At 41.2% G+C, this 24891-nt stretch overlaps 1 protein-coding gene across 2 annotated transcripts in view; it reads left to right on the top strand.

The window, feature by feature from the left end:
* Nucleotides 1–21106, top strand: part of LOC148031985 (ATP citrate lyase (ACL) family protein) — a 65198-nt gene extending 44092 nt beyond the window's left edge. For both annotated transcript variants that reach the window (XM_087682594.1, XM_087682593.1), the window contains 4 exons: nucleotides 920–1084; nucleotides 1181–1303; nucleotides 20460–20531; nucleotides 20692–21106. In XM_087682594.1, coding sequence (XP_087538720.1) covers nucleotides 920–1084; nucleotides 1181–1303; nucleotides 20460–20531; nucleotides 20692–20769 — 438 coding nt within the window. In that variant the 3' untranslated portion in view covers nucleotides 20770–21106. The remainder of the gene's footprint in view (nucleotides 1–919; nucleotides 1085–1180; nucleotides 1304–20459; nucleotides 20532–20691) is intronic.
* Nucleotides 21107–24891: the final 3785 nt, after the last annotated feature.

Genomic DNA, 24891 nt, shown 5'->3' with positions numbered 1-24891 from the left:
TTGGTACACAAAGAATAAAATGTATTTATACTTGGGGCATATTAAGGGTGCATTCACATGTGCAGCTAAATAATGTGCGTGTACTATACACAGAGGTCAAACGGGGCTTAATCCCAACAACTTTTTTGTGTATAGTACACGCACATTATTAAGCTGTACATGTGAATGCACCCTTAATATGCCTAAGTATAAATACATTTTATTCTTTGTGTACCAACACATTGTTGGTACACTCAAATCTAATGGTACTTCACTCTCCCCCTCTGACTCTCTCCATCCGTCACTCTCACTCCTCCTTGAACTGATGCATCCAGCTGAGCTCCAACATCTGGAATGTTATTCTATATCCGATGATTGCTTGGCGCTCACAAGCTTTATGAATAGCATTGCCTTTTGTAGATTAACAAAACCGAAATTGGGTTCCATACAGGAAATATTTCCACTTTGTGCATGTCTCCACATCCTAGGTGTTCGGTTGGTGCTTACAAGCGAGAGGGTACTGGCAGCTGCAAAGTTCCCAACAAGAAAGATTCTACCTGGTTACTCCTTTGAGTGAAGCAAGTCTTGTATTTTATCCTTGGCCTCTGAAATGAGCAGGATTTGTAAAACTTTTCTCATGGTGGGTTCTACTTGTCTTGGGGCTTCCCAACACAGAATGTAAAGTTACAAAAATCAAATCTGTGGCTTTTGGTTTCTCTATTTCGGGGAATGGGAGTAGCAAGTATGGATTGTTCAATGCATATTTGTGTCTCAAACGTGACTAGATAATCTAGTAAGTGATTAGTCCAGTTTCTTTGCAGGTAGAGCTTGAGTACTGAAAAAGTGTCTGAATGCTATCATTGTGTTCTTTAGAAATTGGTTTATTGGTTAACATGACTATATTTTTTTCCATACTTTACTAAGTTTTTGTTTGCTCCAGGTTGCAGCAGCTGAGGCAGACCTAAACTACATTGGTCTAGATGGAGAGATTGGATGTATGGTCAATGGTGCAGGCCTGGCAATGGCTACAATGGATATAATTAAGTTTCACGGAGGTACACCAGCAAATTTTCTGGATGTTGGAGGAAATGCATCTGAGAGTCAGGCAAAATTCTACAGAACCTCAGCCATAGTTCCCAGCTTTTTGTGGTCTATTGCTCTTGAACAGACATATTTGACAAGAAAAGATGTTTCCATGCAGGTTGTAGAGGCATTCAAAATTCTCACCTCTGATTCCAGGGTGAAGGCCATTCTTGTGAACATCTTTGGAGGCATAATGAAATGTGATGTGATTGCAAGTGGTATTGTAAATGCAGCGAAGCAGGTGAGTTAGAAGTTGTCAATAAACTTAGAAGGTTAGGGCTCAAAAGTAAGGTTCTGTGCGAACACAATTCCAGCTACAGATTCCATCCACAATCTGTATTCTAGAGGAACTGCTTGTTGTTGCCAGCTCTTTGTGTTTTACAGAGTATAGAATAATGCCGGGAGGGAGAAAAGTCTTTTTTTTGTGGGGGATGAGGGCATAGGGGTGCATGAGAGAGAGAGAGAGAGAGAGAGAGAGTATATTAACGTCTCTAAGAGGCCAATGTGGCCTATGAGACCAAAGCAATACATACAATGATGGTGTGTTTCTCATCTGGAACGAGAAAAGATGAAAAACATGCCCATAAGACTGAAAAAATGAAATAGTGTCCTATAAAGGGGAAACATGTCAATGATCTAAAAGTGAAAGTAGAAAAAGGAAAACTCTCCATCAATGAGATGCTTGTCCTCTAAGGAGGTGTATCTCTGCATGGCTGAGGCGTCTCGGCATCTGTCTCCTGTGGCTCTCAATGATGGCTTTAATTTGTCTGTGGTGTGGATGTCTAGGCCTTCGTCCGGGTGGACATGGGCGCCTAGACCGGCTAAGTGCCACTGCTCTATCCAAAGGGACACCTACAGAAGATGAGGTCAAATGATGATGTACTCTTGTAGGCTGTGTGGCAGTAGTAGTGGTATCTGCCCTACTCTGTCGTGTATCAGTGAAAAAGTCAGTGATTGCTCTCTGTCTATGTGAGCCGAGCTGTGGGGGCCTCCTACTTCGTAGAATTGTTGCTCTGCGCCTCTGGAGCTCCAAGAGGAAGAATCCCAAGCATCTCTGATCCTCAAACTGCATGATCCGTCTCAGGGGTCCAAAACCCTCTCGAAACAGACAGTGGTATCTACCTCGTATATCATAATATATAGTGCATCGGCAGATGTAGTGTTCCTTTGTCTTTGGCTCTCTATCGCATAGTGGGCATATGCGTTCCTCTGTCTGTATATCCTCCCATCTGCCTGTCTCAATCCTCAGGTGGTGGGATGAGGTGCGGATCTAACCAATAACTGTGCATAGTCCATGAGGCAGTTGTGTGTCCATGTAATTGGGTCGGGTGATGAAACCATCCTCAGATACCTAAAAGAAGTGGGTCTGGTAGTATGCCATCCTTGTGCCATGGGGGAAGGGGGGTCGGATCCAGGTCTTCTCCGTATCTAACTTCAGTATGTCTGCTCTGATCACATGGTTTAGCTCTGATCGGCTTAGGTCAAGTGTAGGGCAATCCAGGCTATAGTCAAAGGGGGGTAGTCTGTCAATCTGCAGCCCATGTAGACTCATCCATGTACTCATCTGAGCAAACCAACAATGTCTGTCGCCATCTGCTGCTAGTTGTCTAGAAGAGGCCAGGGCTAACCGTGGGTATCTACCTTGGGGGAGCTCCCATAGTCTATGTATGAAAGTCACTGTTGCTAGTTGTCTAGAGAGAGAGAGAGAGAGAGAGAGAGAGAGAGAGAGAGAGAGAGATGGGAATGGAGACCTATTTCCGTTATGGGTTCGTTATATAAAATTTTCTCCAAAATCACTGCTAACAAATTGCAGAAAGTTTTTCTGACACCTAGTTCATCCACGCCAATATGGTTTCATTAAAGGCTGCAGTATAATGTATAACATCTTGAATGTTCAACTGGGAATCGACTATGCTAAAGCTTTAGGACAGTAGGTAATTATGCTTCAGCTCAATATTGAGAAGGCATTTGATCATGTTAGATGGTCTTTTTGCGGCAATTATTGTCTACAATGGGATTTGACTCTCACATGGTTTCTACTGGTTAGGGAGCTGTGGCTCGTATTGCTCTTAATGGAGGGATTATCGAAGAAATTGCCTTATCGCGGTCTCTTAGGCAAGGCTGCCCTCTCAGCCCTTTGCTGTTTGCTTTGGTCACTCTCCCGATGCTCTCCTTGTTGGATAAGTTGGCTGATCAAGGAGAGATAGTTGGCTTGTCTCTTCCCAGTGGTACTCAACTTGTGGGTCAATCTTTGGCAGATGATTCTTTCACGTTCCGTAAGGCGGCTGATCGCACTAATGTTAATTGGGCAATGGTGGCGTGGAATCTTTTTGCTTTGGCATTTGGTCTTCATATTAATACTCAGAAATCTAAACTTCTATCCTGTACGGAGATTAATCTGCAAGTCTTGGGTTGGCATGGAATTGTGATTTCAAAGAAAAATATCACCAGACACTTGGGATATCCTATTGGTATGGAGGTAGCACCTTGGGCCTTATTGGATTGGATGGCCTCCCGGATTCATGATAGGTTCATGTACTTGAAATCTCAAGGCTAGCCTTTACATGTCAGACTAAAAGTTGCTCAAAGTATCATGATCAGTATGATATCATTCTTTTTGCCACTGCTTCCCTGGACTAAGAAGTCCCTTTTGGAACCAGTTAAGCCTATCAGGTTCATAATGTGGAAAAAGAAGGGGAACCGTTTGGGCTAGGTCTGGATTTCGTGGCAGCATGTGACTACACCTAAACGAATGGGGGGAGCAACTTTGTTGGATGTTAATTTGCATATGAAAGCCTTGAGGTTGGCCCTTTTACAGGCGCTATGTGTACAGAGTCATCCTCGGTCAGATATTGCAAAGAGAATGTAAAATATCAAATGGATAAATGCAATTTTTTTTTATTTATTCCCCTCCCCAGCCGACTGTTGTGCTGGAAGGGGAGGGGAATAGAAAGAAGCGAGAAGCTCCTCGGTGGGAGCTCGCAGGGAGTAGTGCCATGCGTGTTGACACGAAGGAGAGGGAGGATCCCCCCTCCCCTCCCCTATTTAAACCCTGCGTTGCTGCCGCTAGGGAGAGAGGAGGACAGCAATAACAAATGGTGACGTTGCCCAAATCGTCCGTGAGTGCAAGGGGAGGACGCCGTGAGCTGGGAGAGACTATGGTGGATGCAGTCGACGGGAGGGAGTGCTACCCTGCGCTGCTGTCGTGAGGACGGAGCTGCCGCAGCCATCTGTTAATCGCCCCCCCCCCCCCCCCCCCCCCCCCCCCCCCCCCGTGGAAGATCCTAGAAGCTTCTATAAAGGAGTTTTTTAAGCCCCCTTTCCCCCTAGCTTTATTACACACACACACCCCCCCCCCCCCCCCCCCCCCCCCCCCCCCCCCCCCTTCCCCGGTTTTAATCCTGCTAAGGCCCTTTCATCCCCCTTCTCGTGCCTTTCCAAAAAAAACCCTTCAAACCTTTCCCCCCCCCCCCCCCCCGTGTGTCTAAATCCCCCTTTTCGATGGGTGTTAGAACCCCTATGTTTTACCCATGAAGCCTTTCACGTAGGCCTTAAAAACCTTATTTTTTCTCCCTGGTGGTAACCCCTATAAGCCCCCTTCCTCTTGAGCCTTGGAACCTATCCCCCTTCGTGTTCTATAAATCCTTAGACCCCCTTTTTGCGTGGATATTGGAATCACCCTCTCCCCCCCCCCCCCCCCGTGCGTGATTAAACCTTCTCTAACCCTTCCCTTGTGGCGTATTGAGAACCCTTTTCTCCAAGTTGACCTAAGGGTCCTTCGATCTTACTTATAACTTTTATGGTTACTATATTCCCTTAGAGTTCTCTCCCGCACCTTGTGTCTTTTCCATCCCTTTTCATTCCTCGTTTGAACGAGTCATTAAAAGGCCATTAAGCCTCCCCCATGGCTTCAATAGGTCTTAGTCGTAAAAGATTCTAAACACCCTTTCGAATTCCCGACTTCAAGGAGGGAGCGGGAGCCTTCCAAAAACTACTTTCGACGGACGGTGCAAGGAAGCGACGGTGGAATTCTGAAAAAAGAGTGTAAAGCTGCTTCCACGTTCGAAGGACTACAACTGTGATGCCTCCTAAGAAAGTCCAAGGAGTAGCTGTGGGAGGTGGATCTCCCGGTATCCATGTGGATATCTCACCCTAAAACCAGGTTTTTCTTCTTGGCTTTAATTCAGTTTTAAGTCAATCATGAAAAAGGGAAATTGTTAGGGATAGGATATATTTGTCCGAATTATTTGTAATGAAGGATTTTAGCTTATGATAATGTATAGAACTTAGTTTCCTTCGAATAGTATCAAGCATTATAAATTACGAGCAAGATTATCTATTTACTATAGTAGTATATTTTAGTTAAATCCTAAAGGTATAGAAATTATATCTTGCACCATTAGTCTTATTCCTTTTCGTAACGAATCATTGTAAATGATTAAATTCATGAAAGGTTTCTTTCGTTGCTCAAATTACTAGGAGGTTATCATTGCTAATTGCACATCTTAGCAAGGGAAATGTTTGTTATTTGGCATGAGTTCATCTGCAAGAAAAAAGAAAGTTTAAATTAAACTGTATTGACTGAAAAGTAAATTGTCACAAGGATAGAAAAACCGTGACAAGATGATTAATATTACCTTCCAAAAGATAACCAAACCAATCTAAACATAGAAATATTCATACCCTAAGCACTTGACTACTTTCCTTATTGTAGGGTAAAAAAATAAATAAATCGTAAAGATAAAAAAACTAGGGCTGCCCCCGAGATCCTTAAAAAGAAACCCTAGGCCGACATACGTCAGCTTAAAGGATCTAAAACGGATTATTCCATCGCAGGACTTGCGCAGCAAATACGAAATCATTTAGTCTTGTGATTGATTCACAAGGAGAAAGGGTAAAAACCCTCAACAAGGATGGCAGATCCCTACGCAAGTTATCTTGCAAAAGGACGTATTTTTGGATATCCTTCTAAATAAGGAAAGTTGTAAACTGGAAACTAGCATATCTAAGGAACTTTAGGGTTGACCAAGTTGGGTTAATAAGGTACGCCTTACATCGGAATGTAAAGGATCTTGCCAATTTACAAGACACCTTAGGAACGAGTGCTGATATACTCAAAAGGAAAGAACACTTCCTTAGCAGTTTGCCAAACAACACTGTTGATTAATGGAAATGTTTGTGCTTGCTAGAGATTTTAGGGCTCTGTTTGAATTATGAATTACAAATTAAATGAGTACCTATACTTCAGGTTAAAGGTATGAAGGAAGAGGCAGTTTCAGTTACCTCCAACTACCTGCCTAATCCTAACTAAGGGGGTTGTTCACCGCGCCGGGAACGTGGACCGAACCCGCCGCGAGAGGTCTCTCCATTGAGCTCTACTTGGAGTAGGAGGACGCTTGGGTGCTAGGGGGGGCTCTGGCCGTAAATCCCTCGCCTTCCGGGTCCTGCACAAGAGGCTAACGTGACTCGGGATTGGATCTCGAGGCCCGCAAACTAGTTTACGGGCGGAATCTTGGAATAGTGATCCCTACGGGTTACTGGATAGTCTTCGGGCGGATTATGGACAAGCCTATGGGCAGAACTCATTGTATTTCAAAGATAAAATGATGAAATATTAACAAAGAACTTGCTTGATATCGTTTTCTATGTCACGTGATAAGATTACGTGAAGGAACCAGTGCTTAATCGATTAATTAAAGAAGCTGATTGGTATATGTCAAATCAGTGTGTTAGATAATTACATAACTAAAAACAAACCGAGGAAAGTGCGGAGGATGGGCCATGGGTCCGTCCTACGGTTGGGTGGTCCCGGTTAGCCGGGAACTTTTCTCAAAAATCTCGATGAACAGCAGGATGATTATCAAAACGAATAACGGAAGCAATGACCTAGAGTTATGTCTTACCCGATTTACGCTGTTTTAGGGGAACGGAATGGGACTATGCCTTATAGCAGAGAGGTCGAGCTTTGCATCCCTCTCGTTTCCCATTCTCCTTGAACCAAGTGCAGCGTGAATCCGCTTCGGACCTAGCGTTTCTGCGTAAAGTAGTTCGCTCGGGTCCGACGCTAGTTGCTGTTAGTTAATGACTAGTCAGGAAAACCCTAATTCCGATCAATCCTAAGTGGGAACGGCCAGGATACTTCTGCTACGTGGCAGACGCGGGAAGACCTAGATCGCAAATCCCGTAACATTCCATGGGAGTGCCGGGTGGAGCTTTCTAGACATCCTTTCCGACGGACTGCTAAGACGTGTCCTAGATAATACTAAGAGGACATTTTCATTGAAAAGACTAGCGTCTCCCATGGTAACATAGTCATTCGTGCCTCTTGGTGGCATGTGCTTAATTCCTGGAGGCTTGTTAAGATCACACGGTCTTTTCTACTTTCTCATTTGATTGCATCTTGGCAGGAGATCCTACGTTTTTCAGTTTGGCACCCTCCTGAGAGTCGCAAGGACGCGAATTTGCTGCAAGGAGAAGTTTTGGCCTCCTCTTGATTGTTAGATTGGCCGGACAAAGATTTGCACAGACTCAAGTTAATCGGATGGCTCGTTTGTGGTTGCTGATAGTTTTTGACGGTGTTATTCTTGGGCAGTCCCGGCTTTACTCTTTCATCTGGTCATCCATACAGGTCAAACTTCAGAGGTTCTCTCCTTTACCAATGCTATAGCCATTGTATCCATGGTGTGACTGGAAGTTTGTGATACCGGATGATTTTGAGAAGAGGTATGCTAACCAGATATACCATCAGATGGTGGAGGCCAAGAGATGGGTCAATACAAAGATGAATAAATTATGGCATATTAGGGATGGCAAAAAGAAGTGGCAAGAAAGATTCCTTCAGCTTTGGAAGTCCAAGGTTCCCCATCAGGGAAAAGTCTTCTTGTGGAGACTGCTGATTGGTGGTCTTCCAACTGGAGAGGTGCTGCATGCTCGAAAGATCTCTGCTGGTCATTTTGTATTCTGCACTACATGTGATGAAACATTGCTTCATCTTTTTCCCTCTTGTCTAGTTGCGTGACAGATTTGGTGTTTGATTTCTCTCGTGTGGCTCTCAGCGACTCAGCTACGCATAACAACCCATTCATGGATTATGGGAAAGATGCCCTCCATGTCTTCTTTGCATTTTGATCATTCTTGCCTGTTCCAGTTTCTGAGATGGATTGCCTTGTGGCATATTTGGTGTATTCAAAATGCCTTTATTTTTGATTCGGTCTCGGGCATCCATGATCATGTGGCCCGTATTCGAGGTTTAGTGCTATGGCAGATTTCTTCTATGATAGCAGCTAACCTCGTTCTTCTTGACATTGCTGCCCCTTGGCTGGCTATTGTTTGCTCTACACCGACAGTGTGATTTTCTCTTTGTGTTAAAGCCCTGATAGTCTTTCGTCACTTTCTTGGATGACTTGATGGTCTGATGTGACAGAATGTAAGAGATTTAGTGAGAATGCTGACTAGATGGTCTGATGTATATATTTTTCGGAGAGAGAGTTCTAAGCTGACCTGATGGTCTGATGTAAAATATTTACTTAATTCAATTATCTTCATGAAAAAAAAGAGAGTGTGAAGGGTGTGAGAGTGCGCAATGGCGTGCAAGGTCAAAGTGTTAGCTAAAGAGCAGAGATGAGCTGAGAGTTAGAGGAAGAGTGAACGCAGAGATAGGTGTACCGATGTGATGGTACACAAAGAATAAAAAGAATGTATTTATATGTTAGAGTACATTAAGGGTGTGTTCACACCCATAAGTCTATTTACACGGATACAAAGGGACTTTACACCCAACAATCTCCTACTTGAAGGCCCGAAGTGGTACCTTTAAGCTAATTAACTCCCACTAAACAAATGCAATGCTCATGCTGAGCCTTTGCAAGAGACAGTGTGAGAACATCTGCAGGGTTATCTTGGGTTTTGACCTTAGTCAGTGTGACAAGACCATCATCCAAGACCGGTCGAATAAAGTGATACCAAACATCTATGTGTTTGGTACGTGCATGGAACATGGCATTCTTAGCTAGACATACTACACTCTGGCTATCACAACCAAGCATTGGTGTACGTGAAGGAAGACCAAAATCCTTGTCCAGACGGCTAAGCCAAATAGCTTCCTTAGAAGCTTCTGTGGGTGAAATATATTCAGCCTCTGTAGTACTTAGTGCCACAATTTTCTGCAATCTTGAACACCAAGAGATAGCCCCACCAGCCAAAGTAAAAACATACCCACTGGTAGATTTCCTAGTGTCAAGATCTCTTGCCATGTCTGAATCACAAAATCTCTGCAACTCTAGTGTACCCTTTCCATAGCATATACACTTTTCTTGTGTACCTTTCAAGTATCTGAAGATACATTTCATTGCTTCCCAATGTGGCTTGCCAGGGTTAGACATAAATCTGCTAACAACTCCCACTGCATGAGCAATGTCAGGGCAAGTTGCAACCATGGCATACATCAAAGATCCACAAGCTGATGCATAAGGTATACCCTTAATGGCACTAGCAGCTGCATCATCCTTAGGGCAATCAGCTGTGTTAAGCTTTGTATGCGGCGGTAAAGGCACACCAAGAGGCTCAGCATCAGCCATATTAAACCTGTCAAGTACTTTGCTAATGTACTTGTCCTGTGAGAGAAACAACAAATGCTGCCCTTTGTCTCTTTTAATGCGTATGCCCAAAATGTGTTCAGCTGCCCCCAAATCTTTCATAGAGAAGTCTGAACTTAGCTGCCTTTTAAGAGCATTCAAAGTACTCTTATGCTGTCCTGCAATCAGCATGTCATCCACATATAAAACCAACACAATAAGCCTGCCATCATCAGCCTTTTTAGTGTATAAGCAGTGATCTGCATAATTGCGTTTAAATCCATGGCTGAGCATAAAGGTATCAAATTTTTTGTACCATTGTCTTGGGGTTTGTTTCAGCCCATATAAGCTGCGTTTCAGCTTACAAACCAAATGCTCTTTTCCTGGAATAGCAAATCCTTCTGGCTGTTTCATGTACAGCTCTTCATCCAAGTCACCATGAAGAAAAGCAGTCTTCACATCCATCTGATCCAACTCTAAATCCAAGGATGTAGTGAGAGCAAACAAAACACGGAGTGTAGTCATCTTCACCACTAGTGAAAAGATCTCCTGGAAGTCTATGCCTTCCTTTTGTGTATAGCCCTTAGCAATCAGCTGTGCCTTACACTTGGGCTTCCCATCAATACATTTCACTTTGTAAACCCATTTATTAGGAAATAGCTTTCCTATCCTTGGGGTAAAGGTACGAGCTCCTATGTGTTATTTGCATATAGAGACTTCATCTCTTCTTGCATAGCAAGCTCCCACTTTCTCTTGCTTTCACATGACTACGCCTCTTTAAATGTCAGAGGCTCACCCTCATTAGTCAAGAAAATGCAATCCAAAGATGGTTGAAACCTTTGTGGCTGCCTTCTGACACGTGTAGACCGTCTTACCCAATGATCTGTATTATCAGGCAGTGGACCTACATCCTGAGGAATGTGCACGCCATCACCAGGTGGCTGATTTTCAGCATTTTCTTGCTGCTGTAATCTGTTTTTAGCATGTTCTTCTTGCTGTCCTATTTCATCCTGTGCATCTATTTGCTGTCCATGATCTTCTGGTTGTAGCACAATAGGTTGCTGCTCATTTTCAGCATCAAAAGGGACACAATTTTCAGCTAATGGTTGGCTGTTCATACTGAAATTTGACCTTCTTTTTGTCAAGATCACCAAGTGTAGCATTTTTCAGCAACTTTGCCTCATTAAAGACTACATCTCGGCTGTGTATTATCTTCCTACCTTGAGGAAGCCAAACTCTATAACCCATCTCTCCCTCATCTCCATATCCCATGAAGATGCGCTTGATGGATTTCATGTCTAGTTTGGTCCTTTGTTCTACAGGTACATGCACAAAGGCATCACAGCCAAAGACACGCAAATGGTCATATGAAGCAGGTTTGCCAGACCAAACCTCTTCAAGAATGCCATTTTCCAATGCACAATTGGGAGAGCGATTGCATACATAAACTGCAGTTTTAAGAGCCTCTCCCCAAAATTGCTACGGGAGATTAGCTGTGGACAGTATGCATCTGACTCTCTCACAAAGTGTGCGGTTAAATCTTTCAGCCACGCCATTTGATGCAGGATTATAAGGGGCTATGAACTCCCTCTTAATGCCATGCATCTCACAAAACTTGTTAAATTCTTTTGAGACATACTCATTCCCATTATCTATTCTTATGGCTTTCAACTTAAGCCCTTTTTGTGTGGTAACAAAAGCATGAAATTTTTTAAAAGAATCCAACACTTCCTTTTTGCTCTTAAGTGCATACACCCATGACTTTCTATTGAAATCATCAATGAAAGTAACAAAGTACTGTGCACCCCCATACGAATTAATAGGCATAGTGCACACATCAGAGTGTACTAGGTCAAGAGCATTAGACTTCTTAACGACACTAGAGTAATAAGGAGACTTCACTTGTTTTCCATATAAGCAATCATTACAAAATTCGAGACCAGAGCCTTTTACATCAAATCTCCCTAAAGAGGAGAGAACTTGAAGGCCTTTCTGGCTCATATGACCAAGTCTTTTGTGCCAAAGCTCCATTTGTGAATGGACTTCAGCCAGGGCCAAGAACTTGCCAGGTAATGCTTTACAATGCAAGTAATATAAAGTTCCCCTTTTGCTGCCTTTAACAATCAACATAGAGCCCTTATGGACCTTCCAAGATCCACCACCAAATGTAGTAAAGTACCCTTTAGCATCAAGCTGCCCAACTGATAGTAGACTCTTCTTTATGCCAGGTACAAATCTGACATCTTGCAAAATTAGCTCTTGGCCATTTTCAAGAGCCAAGTGAATGGTACCAACACCCTCTATCTCACATGCATAGGTATTACCCAAGTAAACCTTGCCTAGGCAACCTGTAGTGTATTCAGAAAATGACTCCAAAGAGGGGGTAACATGAAAAGAAGCACCGCTGTCCACTATCCATGATTGTGACAGCCCATCATGAGCTGAAAGTAAGGCATCAATTACCTCCTTTTTGGTGATGTGCATATCACCTGTTGCTGCCATAATATCTGCATCATTACATGAGGCTACAACAAGTATCTCTTCAGTGTGAGGAAGCTCTTCAATGATCACACTGGATGCGACATTTGCCTTTGCAACTTCTTTTGAGGAAGAACTGTCATCATCTTTCTTATCATCTTTCTTTTTCTTACCCTGCTATTTCTATCTTTCTTGCTCTTTCTTGAAGTACTGGCAATCAGGCTTTTTATGCCCTTTACACCCACACTAATAGCATGTGACATCCTGCTGTTTGCCCTTGCTTTTGCTTCTGCTTTTCCCTTTACTAGTTGCATTACCCCTCTTTTCAGACACTCTTACATGGTAAGCTGAGCCATTGCTTTCACCACTAGACTTTCTTCTGATTTCTTTATTGAGGATTGAATCTCTAACACCATCAAAAGTCAAAGCGGGGTTGTTGCTAAGTGACACAATCAAGGATTCCCAGCTGTCAAGCAAAGTCATCAATAAGAAAATAGCTTTCAATTTATCATCGAAAGCAGTCAAACGAGAGTCTTGCAACTGACTCAAAACCCTTGTGAAAGCACTCAAATGCTCAGATGCTGGCTTAGACTCATCCAATTCTATGTTCACCAGTTTACGCATAAGATGCACTTGATTAACAGGAGTTGTATTTTCATAAGTATCATTAAGCTTTTTCCATATAGCATAACCTGTATCAAGACGCTTGATGTCTGTAAGTACATCATCAGACGTCTTAATGTATGCAATAGCCTTCTTATTAAGTCTAGCCCAATCCACATTTGTCATAGCTGCAGGCTTAGTTTCCAAGAGAGCATTTTCACAGTCCTTGAGAAACAAAATGCCTTGCATCCTATCCTTCCACAAGTCAAAGCCAGTGCCATCAAACCTCTTGATTTCAAAGAGGGATTTTGTATCACTGCTGCTAGAAGCATTTGCAGCCATTTTTCAGCAATACACCAGAAATTCAATGCTGCAATTTATGTCAGCAAAAATGAGCTGAATATTCAGTTGATCTCAGCCCAAATTTTCAGCAAATAATAGCAAGATTCAGTCCAAGTATGTGTTCAGCAGTAGAGCGAATGACTTTCAGTAGTATGACTGCAATTTCAGCATACAATAAATGCATACATCACTGCCAGATAACTCCCACTTCAGCAATATCACCATAAATACATCTGCACCAATCCCAGATCTGCAAATGATCACTAAGACTGTTGCAACATGAATAATCAGCAATACATCAACTCAATGGGAGCTGCCCAACATGTGTACTGCATACATATGTGCTTGTATCAACTTATGATACCCCAAAACACCAAGAATTCTCTGCAATTTCTCCAAAATCGCACAAGCGGGAGATAAAAAAATGCTCAGATCACTCTACTTATGGCAACAAGATTACTTCAGAAATATTCCCAAAGTGCATTTCACGCATTAACTTTGCCAAAATCCATAGATTTCAGTAAAAAACCCAAAATTTCAGTGACCAATCTGCCTCGATTGCATTAATACATGTTCCTGAAAGCATAAAACGGGCAATTTTAGCAAAACTTCACAAAATTTTGCAAAAGACCCAAATTTCTCGGGTCCAATTGTGCATCAATGTCAGCCAATCTGACTCAGTTGACCAAAATTTCGCCAATACAGCAAAAGTCCCAAATTTTATGGGTCCTACGTTGAGAAATTTCACAAGGCTGAGCAAAATTTCAGTAAATTTGGCAAAATCCCCAATTCAAACGCGCACAATGTTTGCAATTTCTGACCCAGATGCCTCAATCTTGCATGAGCAATACTCAATCTGAAAAAGCCCCAAATTTCTGTGCCTAAATCTGCACCAACTTGCGAATTGTGCTTGAGCACGCGAACCCCGGTCAGTGAGCAAGGGGTCTCCTTGCAAAATTAATAAAAAATTGATGTGAATTGCTGATATCATGACGAAAGCATCAGCAGTTGATCAGCCGCCTGTCCCGCATGCTTGTCGCCTGACAAATCTGCCTGCGCCCATCCTCGTGAGCTGTCGCTTGCCTGTCGTCTGTTGTCGCCTGCCTGGGAGCTGTCGTCTGCAGTCGTCTGCTGTCGCCTGACTATTGCTTGCCTGGGAACTGTCGTTTGCAATCGTCTGACTTGTGCAGGCTGTCGCCTGCCTATCGCCTGTTAATGCAGACCTGAAAACTGACGACCTGACCTGTGGGAGGTGACAGCTTGCTGAAATGTGTCGTCTCGATGCGCGTGCAGCCGTCTGCTGAAAAACGACCTGCTGTTTTTCTCGCACGCGCGAGCTGAAACTGACTCGTCTTGACTTCGGGAAGTGTGCACACCTTCACCAAAGCTCTGATACCAGTTTGAAGGGTGTGAGAGTGCGCAATGGCGTGCAAGGTCAAAGCATTAGCTAAAGAGCAGAGATGACCTGAGAGTTAGAGGAAGAGTGAACGCAGAGATAGGTGTACTGATGTGATGGTACAAAAAGAATAAAATAAATGTATTTATATGTTAGGGTACATTAAGGGTGTGTTCACACCCGTAAGTCTATTTACACGGAGACGAAGGGACTTTACACCCAACAGAGAGTTGGGTTTATTCACGAAAAAAAAAAGAAAAAAAAAGAGAGAGAGATGGGTTAGGTCACATAAAGGCTAATAAGGTGCAGTTGTATAGAGATGTTGTACATAAATGGCAGGGTAGATTGTCTGATGTATATATTTTTCGGAGAGAGAGTTCTAAGCTGACCTGATGGTTTGATGTAAAATATTTACTTCATTCAATTATCTTCACGAAAAAAACAAGAAAAAAAAAGAGAGAGAGATGGGTAAGGTCACATAAAGGCTAATAAGGTGCAGTTGTATAGAGATGGTTGTACAAAATGGCAGGGTAGATTGTGGGATGAGGGCATAGGGATGCATATACAAGAGAGACAGAGGGGAACTTTTGTAACAAATTGTTTCAAATGTGGCCAGTTGGGTCATTTCATTTGAATGTGATCATGCTCTAAAGGTTTTGCAGCATGGTTTGGATGTTGAAGTGGATATGTGGGAGTGTGAACCCCAAGTTGTGTCGCAACAATTTGTTCCTTCCCTCGTGCCTCTGGTTTTCATGGAAATACAGATTCACTTCAGGCCGGGCTTGCTGTAGAGTCATGTTGTGTGTGTCAAGATTAGGCATCTAAGGATGCTCCTTGGTTTTTGTTGTTAAATGCCATGCTTGATAGGAAGCTTGTTTTATTCTTGCCCATTGGGCCTATGATAATATCACACAGACTTTTCAATGTAGGGGTAAAGGATTCTACTCTAAACCTCAATCACAATCTTCTTGGGTGCTTGTAGCTGGAGTGGTTGGTAAAGGTGCTATTGGTACTAATTTGAGGCTCGATGCTTGAGGTAGCCCTCTTGAGATGCATTCCTGCTTAGCAATATCAGTTCTCTCCCCATGCATCGGTTGCTGAATTGCCAAGGGCGGATCATGTGCATGTGCTTCATAGTGAAATGGAGAGATTTCACGCTGCAAAATCAGTGGATGCAAAAAGGAAAGCAGTGATCCAGTAGGTCTTCTCCTTGTTCATCATAAAACTTGCCTTATGGAATGCCAAAGGGGATCATCGACCAAAAAGCAACATACGTTGTGGAGGATTGTTTTTACCAGTAATTGGGATGTTTTTTATGCAATGGAGCATAAGGAACACTCCTTGGCTGGTTCCACTTATGTTTATAGGACTTTATGGTGTTCTTTAGTAGCCCGTTTCCTCATAAATCTGGAGTTATATTATGTTGGCTATTCGATCTTCATTGCGGCCTTCATTGGTTCGTTAGGATGCTCGGGGTAGATTCTTGGTGGTGGAGATTATGTATGAGGGGGAGGTCTTGTGGTTGGTGGGTGTGTATGCACCTAATACAACTTGAGATTGTCTCTAGCTTTGGGATGATTTGCAGTCCCTTTCGATGGGGTTGGTCATGGGTGATTTTATTATTTGTGTATCTATAGATCAAGCAACTTCGCCTCACTCTGTTATGGATGGCCTTGAGTGTCAAGCATGGGATGCTATGGCCACCTTGGCTTTGAAATAGGATATGTGGTTGTGATTACATCCTTGAGTTTGGTTTTATATACCGATGTCTTTAACATTTAGAAACGTGGGTCCGATTGGACAGAATGTACATTTGCTAGAGTGATTTTGTCCTTCCAATAGAGATTGATGTGTGTGTGGAGAGGCATCATGTCCTTTCGGATCACTACCCTTTGGTTTTGGACATGACTCATTGGCCGGTTCATGCCTTCAAGGCTCTTCTTGCTCGTTTGCCTTTACATTTCAGTCAATATTTTCTATTAAACAATCGATTTTTTGAGTATATGCAATAGTTGATTGGTCAGTTTTGCATGCACGTCTGTTTGGGGGTATTGATGCATGGCCTATTCTTAGGGATAATGCATATGCCTTGTGTTGACAGTATGATATTTAGTATGCCTTTGTTTTTTGTGTTGGATTGTAGTATTTGCACTCTTTGTTGGGACATTCGCTCAGTATGCAACAAGTTGGGGATAACTTTGACGACTTGGCCACATGTTCTAAGTGGCTGAAATATAGAGTTCAAGCTCTACAAGAGGAAGAATATGTTAAGTTTAAATTGCTGGCTCGTTTGGATGCTTTGCATGATAATAATTGTCAGATTCATAACTTTTTTGCTTATTTGTATCATAAATATGTCTGGGAGAATATTGCGTGATTGATGAACGAGCAAGGGGAAATGGCTATTGAGCCCACATCTATCATTCAGATGTGCCTTGAATACTATAGATCCTTGTTGGATCCGTAGGAATTTCTTTCTGATTTTGTTCTTTTTGCTCATAGATACATTTGTGACTTGGTTTGACATGAAGTTAAGCCTAAATGGAGGGAATTGATGGAAGCAGATACCATAGAGGTAGGAGTTGAGAAAGTGCTATGCCATTTACCTCGCAAGAAAGGCCTAGGTTGGGATGGCCTCCCTAATGAGCTGTTTTCAACTAATGCGGCACAACTTAAGGTCCCATTGACTAAACATTGGCAGCACATTTGGAAATCCGAATCGATCCCTACTGATTGGAAAATTGCAATTATTCGTCTGCCTCTCAAGGTTTCTTTCCCATCCACTTTAAAGCAATGAAGATCTATTTTTGTTATGGGTTCATTATATAAAATCTTTTTCAAGGTCATTTGCCAATAGATTGTAGAAAGTGTTTCCTCAGTTGATTCATTCTCGTTAGTATGGGCTCATTAATGGATAAAACATCCTGCATGATATTTTGAATGTTCAAATGGGGATTGATTATATCAAAAGCCTTTGGCCAACATGTAATTATGATTGAGTTAGATATCGAAAAGACTTTTGATCATGTCAGCTAATTCATTTATGCAACAATTGATGTCTACTATGGGCTTTGGTCCCAGCATGAGTTCTCTTATCGACTCTATTAGTTAGGATGGAGTGGCATATGTTGTGCTTAATGGGGGAGTCACAGACGAGATTGCCTTATCTTGTTTTCTTTGTCAAGGATGTCCTCTTAATCCTTTATTGTTTGCATTGGTTGGATGGGGATATTGTTGGTTTATCTCTTCCTAGTGGTTCTCAACTTTTGGGTCAATCTCTGGCAAATGATTCTTTTATGTTTCTTAAGGCTGACCAAACTAATGTCAATTGGACAATAGCAATTTGGAGTCTATTTGGTTTGGCCTTGGGCCTTCATAATAATGCTCAAAAGTCAATATTGATCTCTTGTATAGAGAGGGATTTGCTAGAATTGGGCTGGCAAGGAGCTGTTGTTTTCAAGGGAGATATTATCCGGTACTAGGGATATCCCATTGGTGTGTATATCTCTCCCCAAGCACTACTTGATTAGATATCCTCGTGAATTCACAATAGGTTTATATATTGGAAATATTAGGGCTAGCATCTTCATGTGCGGCTCAAAGTAGCACAATCTATCATGATTAGTATGGTCTCTCTTATTCTTACCCTTGCTTCCTTGGACCAAGAAGTCTCTCTTGGAATTAGTGCTGCTTATTCATTTCTTAATAAGGAAAAAGACAGGCAATCATTTGGGTCAAGTGTGGATATCTTTAGCATATCACATCTCGGAAATGGTTGGGAGGAGCTACTTTATTGGATGTTCATCTTCACTTAATAGCTTTGAGAATGGCGCTTTTGCAAGCCCTTTGTGTGTAGAGTTATCCTCGGACTAATGTTGCAAAATTTTTTGTCAAGGAGATTGGTATCTCCCATGGTTGCATGATTATCTGGCCATGGTGCTGGCGTGTGTTGAATTCTACGAGACCTCTTGAATTGTCGTAGTCATTTCTTTTGACTCATTTGATTGCCTCTTGGTAAGAGATTCGTTGCTTTGTAGTTTGGCATCCTTTGATCTCTGAAAGGAGGCTAATTCATTACATGCAAAAGTGTTGGCCACATCTAGGTTGCTTCATTGGCCAAATAAAGAATTGCAGCGAGAGAAATTTAATCGAATGGCTCAAATGGGATTGCAATCAATACATGACATTTTCATCCCTAGGCAGTCTCATCTTTATTCTTTCCATTGCATACGCTAGCACTTTTGGGTGCCTAAAGGTTGTAGCCAGATTTAATCAACCTCGTAGGAGTAGTTTCAGTGGTAAAATCCATTGCTTGCTTCTCAGCCTACTTCACCTTGGCAGGATTGGATGTTTGTGAAACCTGATGATCTTCAGAAAAGGTCGGCTAATCAGATCTACCACAACATGGTAGAGGACAAACAATGGGTCGTTGAGAAGGCAAATTAAGTGTGGTGTGCCTGGGATAGCAAAGAGAAGTGGCGGGATAGATTTCTTCAATTGTGGAGGTCCAAGATTCTCAAGGAAAAGTTTGTGTGGAGGTTCCTTATTGGTGGTCTTCCTACCGGGAATGTCCTACGTGCCCACAAGATCTCATAGGGCCATTGTATCTTTTGCACTACTAATGATGAGGTGCTGATTCATATCTTCATCTCTTGTCCTTTGGTGAGACAGATTTGGGGCTTTGTTTCCCGTGTGTGGACCTTGGTGACTTGGTAGTAGACACCCGTCCATTCTTAGGTCTTGGGCAAGATGCCTTCATTGTCTTCTTTGGACTTGGATCACCCTTGCCTTTTCCACTTTCTTAGATGATAGCTCTCAAGCCCATTTGGTGTACCCATGATGCCTTTATTTTTGATTTAGCCTCAGGTATTTGTGGTCATGACTCATGTGGCCTGTGTTTGAGGATTACTCTTATTTCTTCCATGATTTCAGCAGATACGGTCCTCCCTGATGTGGCTGCTTCTTGGCTGGATATTGTTTGCTCTACTCCAATTGAATTGCCTGCATGATATTTGTGTGTTATGTTTTAGTAGCCTTTTGGCTTTGACGTGTGCTTGACAGGATTTTCATGGCTGGCTAGAAGGCTTGATTTGAAAGTTCTATCCATTCTGTTTGGTTGGCCTGAAGGCCTGATATAAATAGGTCTACATTAATATACACTTATTCACATAAAAAAAAGAGGAGTTAGGTTACACTAATGCTAATAAGGTGCAGTTGTGTAGAAATGGTTATACAAGATGGTGGGGTAGATTGTCATTGTTATGGAAGTCAGAGATCCTGTACTAAGGTGAGTCTTTTGTTGGGAGAGTTCTAATTGGAGGCCTCCATATTGGCGACACGGTGCAGCATCACAAGATTGCTTGTGGCAATTGTGTCTTTTGTACTACATGCATAGCGACTATGTTTCAATTTTTGTTTCCTGCCTGGTTTACAAATATGATGAAATTTCATTTCCATCGACATTGCAAAGAACTGCTAATCGAGCATGGGTCTTGGGAAGGTTAGCTCAGACGGACCTTGCAGCTGCAGCATTCTTATTTGTTTCATTTCTTGGTTATATTGGGCTTTGGCACACTTTGTGTATTAGAATGACTTTTATCTTTGACTCTGTTTCTGAAATTCATGGCCAGATGGGTGCATTAGAGGCTTGTAATTATGGTAGGTGGCTTCTATGGTATGGGTGGGGTTTGATATTGTGATGTGGCTAATCCATGGTTAGAGGTCATTTGCATGACTTCAATCACTATTTGTGTGTGATGGTGCAGTAGACTCTTAGTACTTAGGGACTTCAACAAGTTTGATGTTTGTTCTGGTGACCATGTGGCCTTGTGTGGTTCTCTTTAAGCTGTGCATGTGGCCTTTGCATGCTGGCATGATGGCCTTTTGTGGATGTGATGTTCTTTAATTAAGCAACCTTTTGAGAGAGAGAGAGAGAGAGTTTTCAAAAAAAAAAAGAGAGAGAGAGAGAGGGAGTCAATTCTGTTTGTCCTCTGTTGTGACTCAAGGTTGCACTTAAAGTACCTCTGGTTGTTCGGCTAGAGGGCACGAATGTAGATATGGGAAAAAGCATTCTCAAGGTATTTCTAAATCTGCAAAACTATGAATAAGTGACATGTATCTGTGTTATGGACAACTCGTTTCTGTTTGTTAAAAGTTCTGCAATCAGTACATTAGAGGATATAAAGTCTAGCTGGTATTGTGCTCATTGACTTCCTGCTTTCCCGTTCGCTTTTACAGGAAAGTGGAATGACAATCATTGCGGCGGACGATCTTGATGACGCTGCTCAGAAGGCAGTAGGTGCTATAAAGGGTTAGCTGCAGCATGGCTCCCATTTCTTTTGACATTTACCAACTGCAGCTTTGCCAAATAAAATTCTTCTTAGCAGTGGCTCATGGGGAATTTTGATGTGATCCATAAGTCCTTATTGTTGAGCCAGTTCCCTTACATCCTTTTGTTCAATGGGCCAATATTGCAGTAGCCTGCTGAAATGAGAGCACAGGACACAGGGCTTGATGCTCAATTTAAACAGCCTGATATACAAAATCTGTCAGCTTATGGACGGTGGATAAACCAAAATGACACCTGTTGGTAACACGATAATATTTCAGGGGAAGGAGCATTCCTGAAAATTAATCAAGTTCTCTTTTGCAAGTGGAATCCCTTTAAAGGCTTGATGTTACTTTGTTAGTAATCAACACGTCAGTTGACTGTGTTTATTGCTCCAATCGCCCTCTTGAAGCAAAAACTCCTGATATGCTATTTCAAGTTCTAAAATGCTCTGGAATTTTGAATGGTTTGTCTTTGAGGTTAATATTAAATGCTGTTGGTTAAAATCCTTGGATTTTTAGGAGTATGTGCATTCTTAATGTAAATTGTGCAGTACTGTGAATAAAATATTTGCGAGGTTTTTAATGTATGAGAGTCCAATATTTTGAGAGAAAAGTAGGTTGAAGAGCCTTAAATCTGATGTTCTATCACAGTGAGTTCAACATAACAATGTCATGATTTTGTGAGAGATCCAATAATATCAATCTAATGCGGTACGGTCTAGAATCTATCCTGCATCCTGTTAAGTCTAATGTGGTATGGTTCTGAATCTATCATATATCTTATACATTATTTAGAGCTTTGCTTTGGGGATCTTGAACCAACCAGACAGCTTCCAAGCCTTTGCGGCAAAAGGAGAAGTTTGGTATTCAAGAAATGAAGCAGGGTTTTTTGAAGGGTTAGGGGAACGAACACACACACACACAGACTCTCTCTCTCTCTCTCTCTCTCTCTCTCTCTCTCTCTCACAGAGATGAATATATTCTTTAATTAAACTTATGTAATGATATGATATTTTATTGGTTGAACACGGGCATGCAATGTATATGTACTTTAAAAACATCCACGAATGTATACTATAAGAAAAAGTTAATTTTAAATTTTTTTAAATATATGGGATGATAAATTTTATGGTTGAATATGTTTATGCAATGTATATATACTTGAAAACTACTTATAAATGTAGAGACTAGAAAACACATGAATAATATATACATGCGCAAATACATACACATGTATGCATATATGTTTATAGATGGAAACATATATGAGAAAAAATAGAGTAGAGAAGAATGAATGTACACTTGTAAAACATATGCATACATGCATATATAGACATATCTACACAAATATATGCATATACATATACATACAATGCGTACACGTGCATATACATCTACATGTGTATACATATGAGGTGAACAAAGATGAGAGACGAGAAAGAAAAAGAAAGAATAGAAAATAGTAATGATGTGAGGAAATATTTACAAGATCACACAAATAGATTTAGAAATTAAATACACGTATAGATAGACATGCACATATATATGCACGTTTATATATACACAGATCTAGGTAAAAAAAAGGAGGAAATATGTATTTGTGTGTATGAAAGAGAGAGAGCACACATTTATGAGACCGCACAAATGACACGTATTAAATATATATACTCACACATCTAAATATATATATGAGAAAAAATAGAGTGGAGGAGAGGATGCTCTTATAAAATATGTAATTACAAACATGTACACTTATATATGCAAATATCTTCACATAAATACATGTGTATGTGTGTGTCTCACACACACACACACACACGGAGTAGAGAAAACAATGATAAAAAAAGGAAAAAAATGTGTGTATCATTCATTCACACATATGAATGGGCGTATTATACATACAAACATACATACATGTGTGTGTGTGTGTGTTTTATTTTCTATACTTTTTATTAGAGAATCTTGAGGATGTCATATGAGAGCCTCTCAACATCCCCTAAAATCTTTTCTTTTTCTCTCAAATTTTCCACTTTCTTCCCTCTCTTCTCAAACAAGGAGAGAGGAGTGTGTGTGTGTGTGTGTGTGTATGTCCGTCTCCCTTTCCCCCTCTAAAATTATTGCTTATATTCTCAATAGTTCTCCATAGTTGGAGAGGAGGGTTTCTCTCTAACTTTTTCTTATATTCTCAATAGTTTGCCACAGACAGGGAGGAGGAAGCTCTCTCTCTCTCTCTCTCTCTCTCTCTCTCTCTCTCTCTCTCTCTCTCTCAAATATTGTATTGCTATTGTAATTGAATATTATTATATAAATTATACTTAAACTATAATTACTTATTCTATATTTCAAGAGATTTGAACCTCTAATCTCATGGATATAGAAAAAGTTCATATGCCATTAAACCATATACTTTGCACATGTTAGGAGTGTTATTTTTTCCCTATTTATTCTTATGTTTTCATTTTTTAGGCAATTGTACCAAATTTTTGATTGTCCAAGTTTTCCCACGTGTCTTGGTTTACTTTCGTGATGATGTGCCATTTCGATGAATAATCAAGATTGCTCCAAAAGGAAATAGCATTTTAAAAAAAAGCTTCAAGGCAAATAACAAAGAAAACTTTAAGGCAATTGAACCCTTAAACTAGTGGGTGTAGTTCAAAGTTTCTAAGTCATTAGACCATATAATCTACACATGTTGGCAATACTATTTTTAACCAGTTTATTCTTATGTTTCCATTTTTCAAGAATTGTGCTAATTTTTTGATGATCTTAGTTTACCCACATGTTCTAGTTTACTCTCACATCCTAGTTTACTTTCACTATGTGACATTTTAGTGAATGTTTGAGATTAATCCAAAAAGGGTGCCTCCTTTTTAGCCTTTGATCTCGACTTTCTCCCCTCTTAAATGCCTATGTGAGATCGTCTTGATGCTAGAGGCCCTCAGATTTTGTATTTGGTAGGTAGATGGTCGATTCTACTTTTCCCCTTTCCATTTGTTACCATTATTGGCATCCAATCATATACATGTTTTGATTTATGTTTTTGCGTGTCCACATACATAGGAGTGTGTGGGGTTACGTGTATCATACATACTTCATTTTTAATAGTTGGGACTCCACCAACCTATGCTCATGTGAGACTATTTTGATCTATAAATTGATCCAAACTAGTTGCTATTGGAGGGCGACTACCTTGGACATTCACAATTTCCTAGTTCGTAGTTTTTCCTTGCCTCTTCTAGTCCTACCCTCACACAACCCCTAGATTCTCCGTTCCTTCTTAGCACCATACATAATGGGCTTCTAATGTCTACATGTGGCTTCAAGCCTGTGAAAGGCCATATTGAGTTAGACACACAAGAAAATTAGATAAATTCGCACAATAATTTCTGCATTGAGAACTATTACGACATTGTGAGCTTCCTGTAAGGATTGTAGGCGTAATTAGCTAGGGGCCCAACATTGTGAGCAACCCTCTAGCCCTATTCACATGTAGCTAGGTTTGTGCTATCTTTTAATAAAAGTTATGAAAATGTCATGAGCTTTTGTAAGGAAGAGAGTGCATATGTAGCTAGGATGTAGTAACCGCCCAAACCCAACTACACCTAGGTATGTGGTGCCTGTCAAGCAAAAGCTCATAATATTGAGCACTATAGGGAAAAACAAGGGGAAATAGCCCATGTGTTAAAAAATTGTTATAGTAGGCAATGGACATGAGCACAATATACCTCCGTCCAATCATGTGGACAACTCTCCACACCCATTATTTATGCACCCCCAAGCTTTGTGAGAAGGTTGCTACCTACACTCCCACATCTAGAAGCAATAGCCCAACAAGTTAGAGTGGAAGAACATATAATATGATTTTTGCATTAAATTAAGCACAACCAAAACCAATGTGCAACTAGAGTAAGTAAGCTTATACCTTGAGAATGAATGTACTTGAGAAGGAAAATTACATTGTAGTAGGAAAGTGGTAGTCCTATTTGGGGAGCTTTCAAATGAGGCAACAAAATACTAATCTTATCATGATCATCCTCCAATTTTTTTGCATTTGAGGCTCTCTCACAACTTGGCCAATTGATTTGATGTTTTACATTTAACACATTG

This window comes from Lygodium microphyllum, chromosome 8, assembly GCF_053477565.2.
Source record: "Lygodium microphyllum isolate KBCC chromosome 8, Lygodium_microphyllum_v1.1.10, whole genome shotgun sequence".
Taxonomy (NCBI): domain Eukaryota; kingdom Viridiplantae; phylum Streptophyta; class Polypodiopsida; order Schizaeales; family Lygodiaceae; genus Lygodium; species Lygodium microphyllum.
This window is presented reverse-complemented; position numbering and strand designations above follow the sequence as displayed.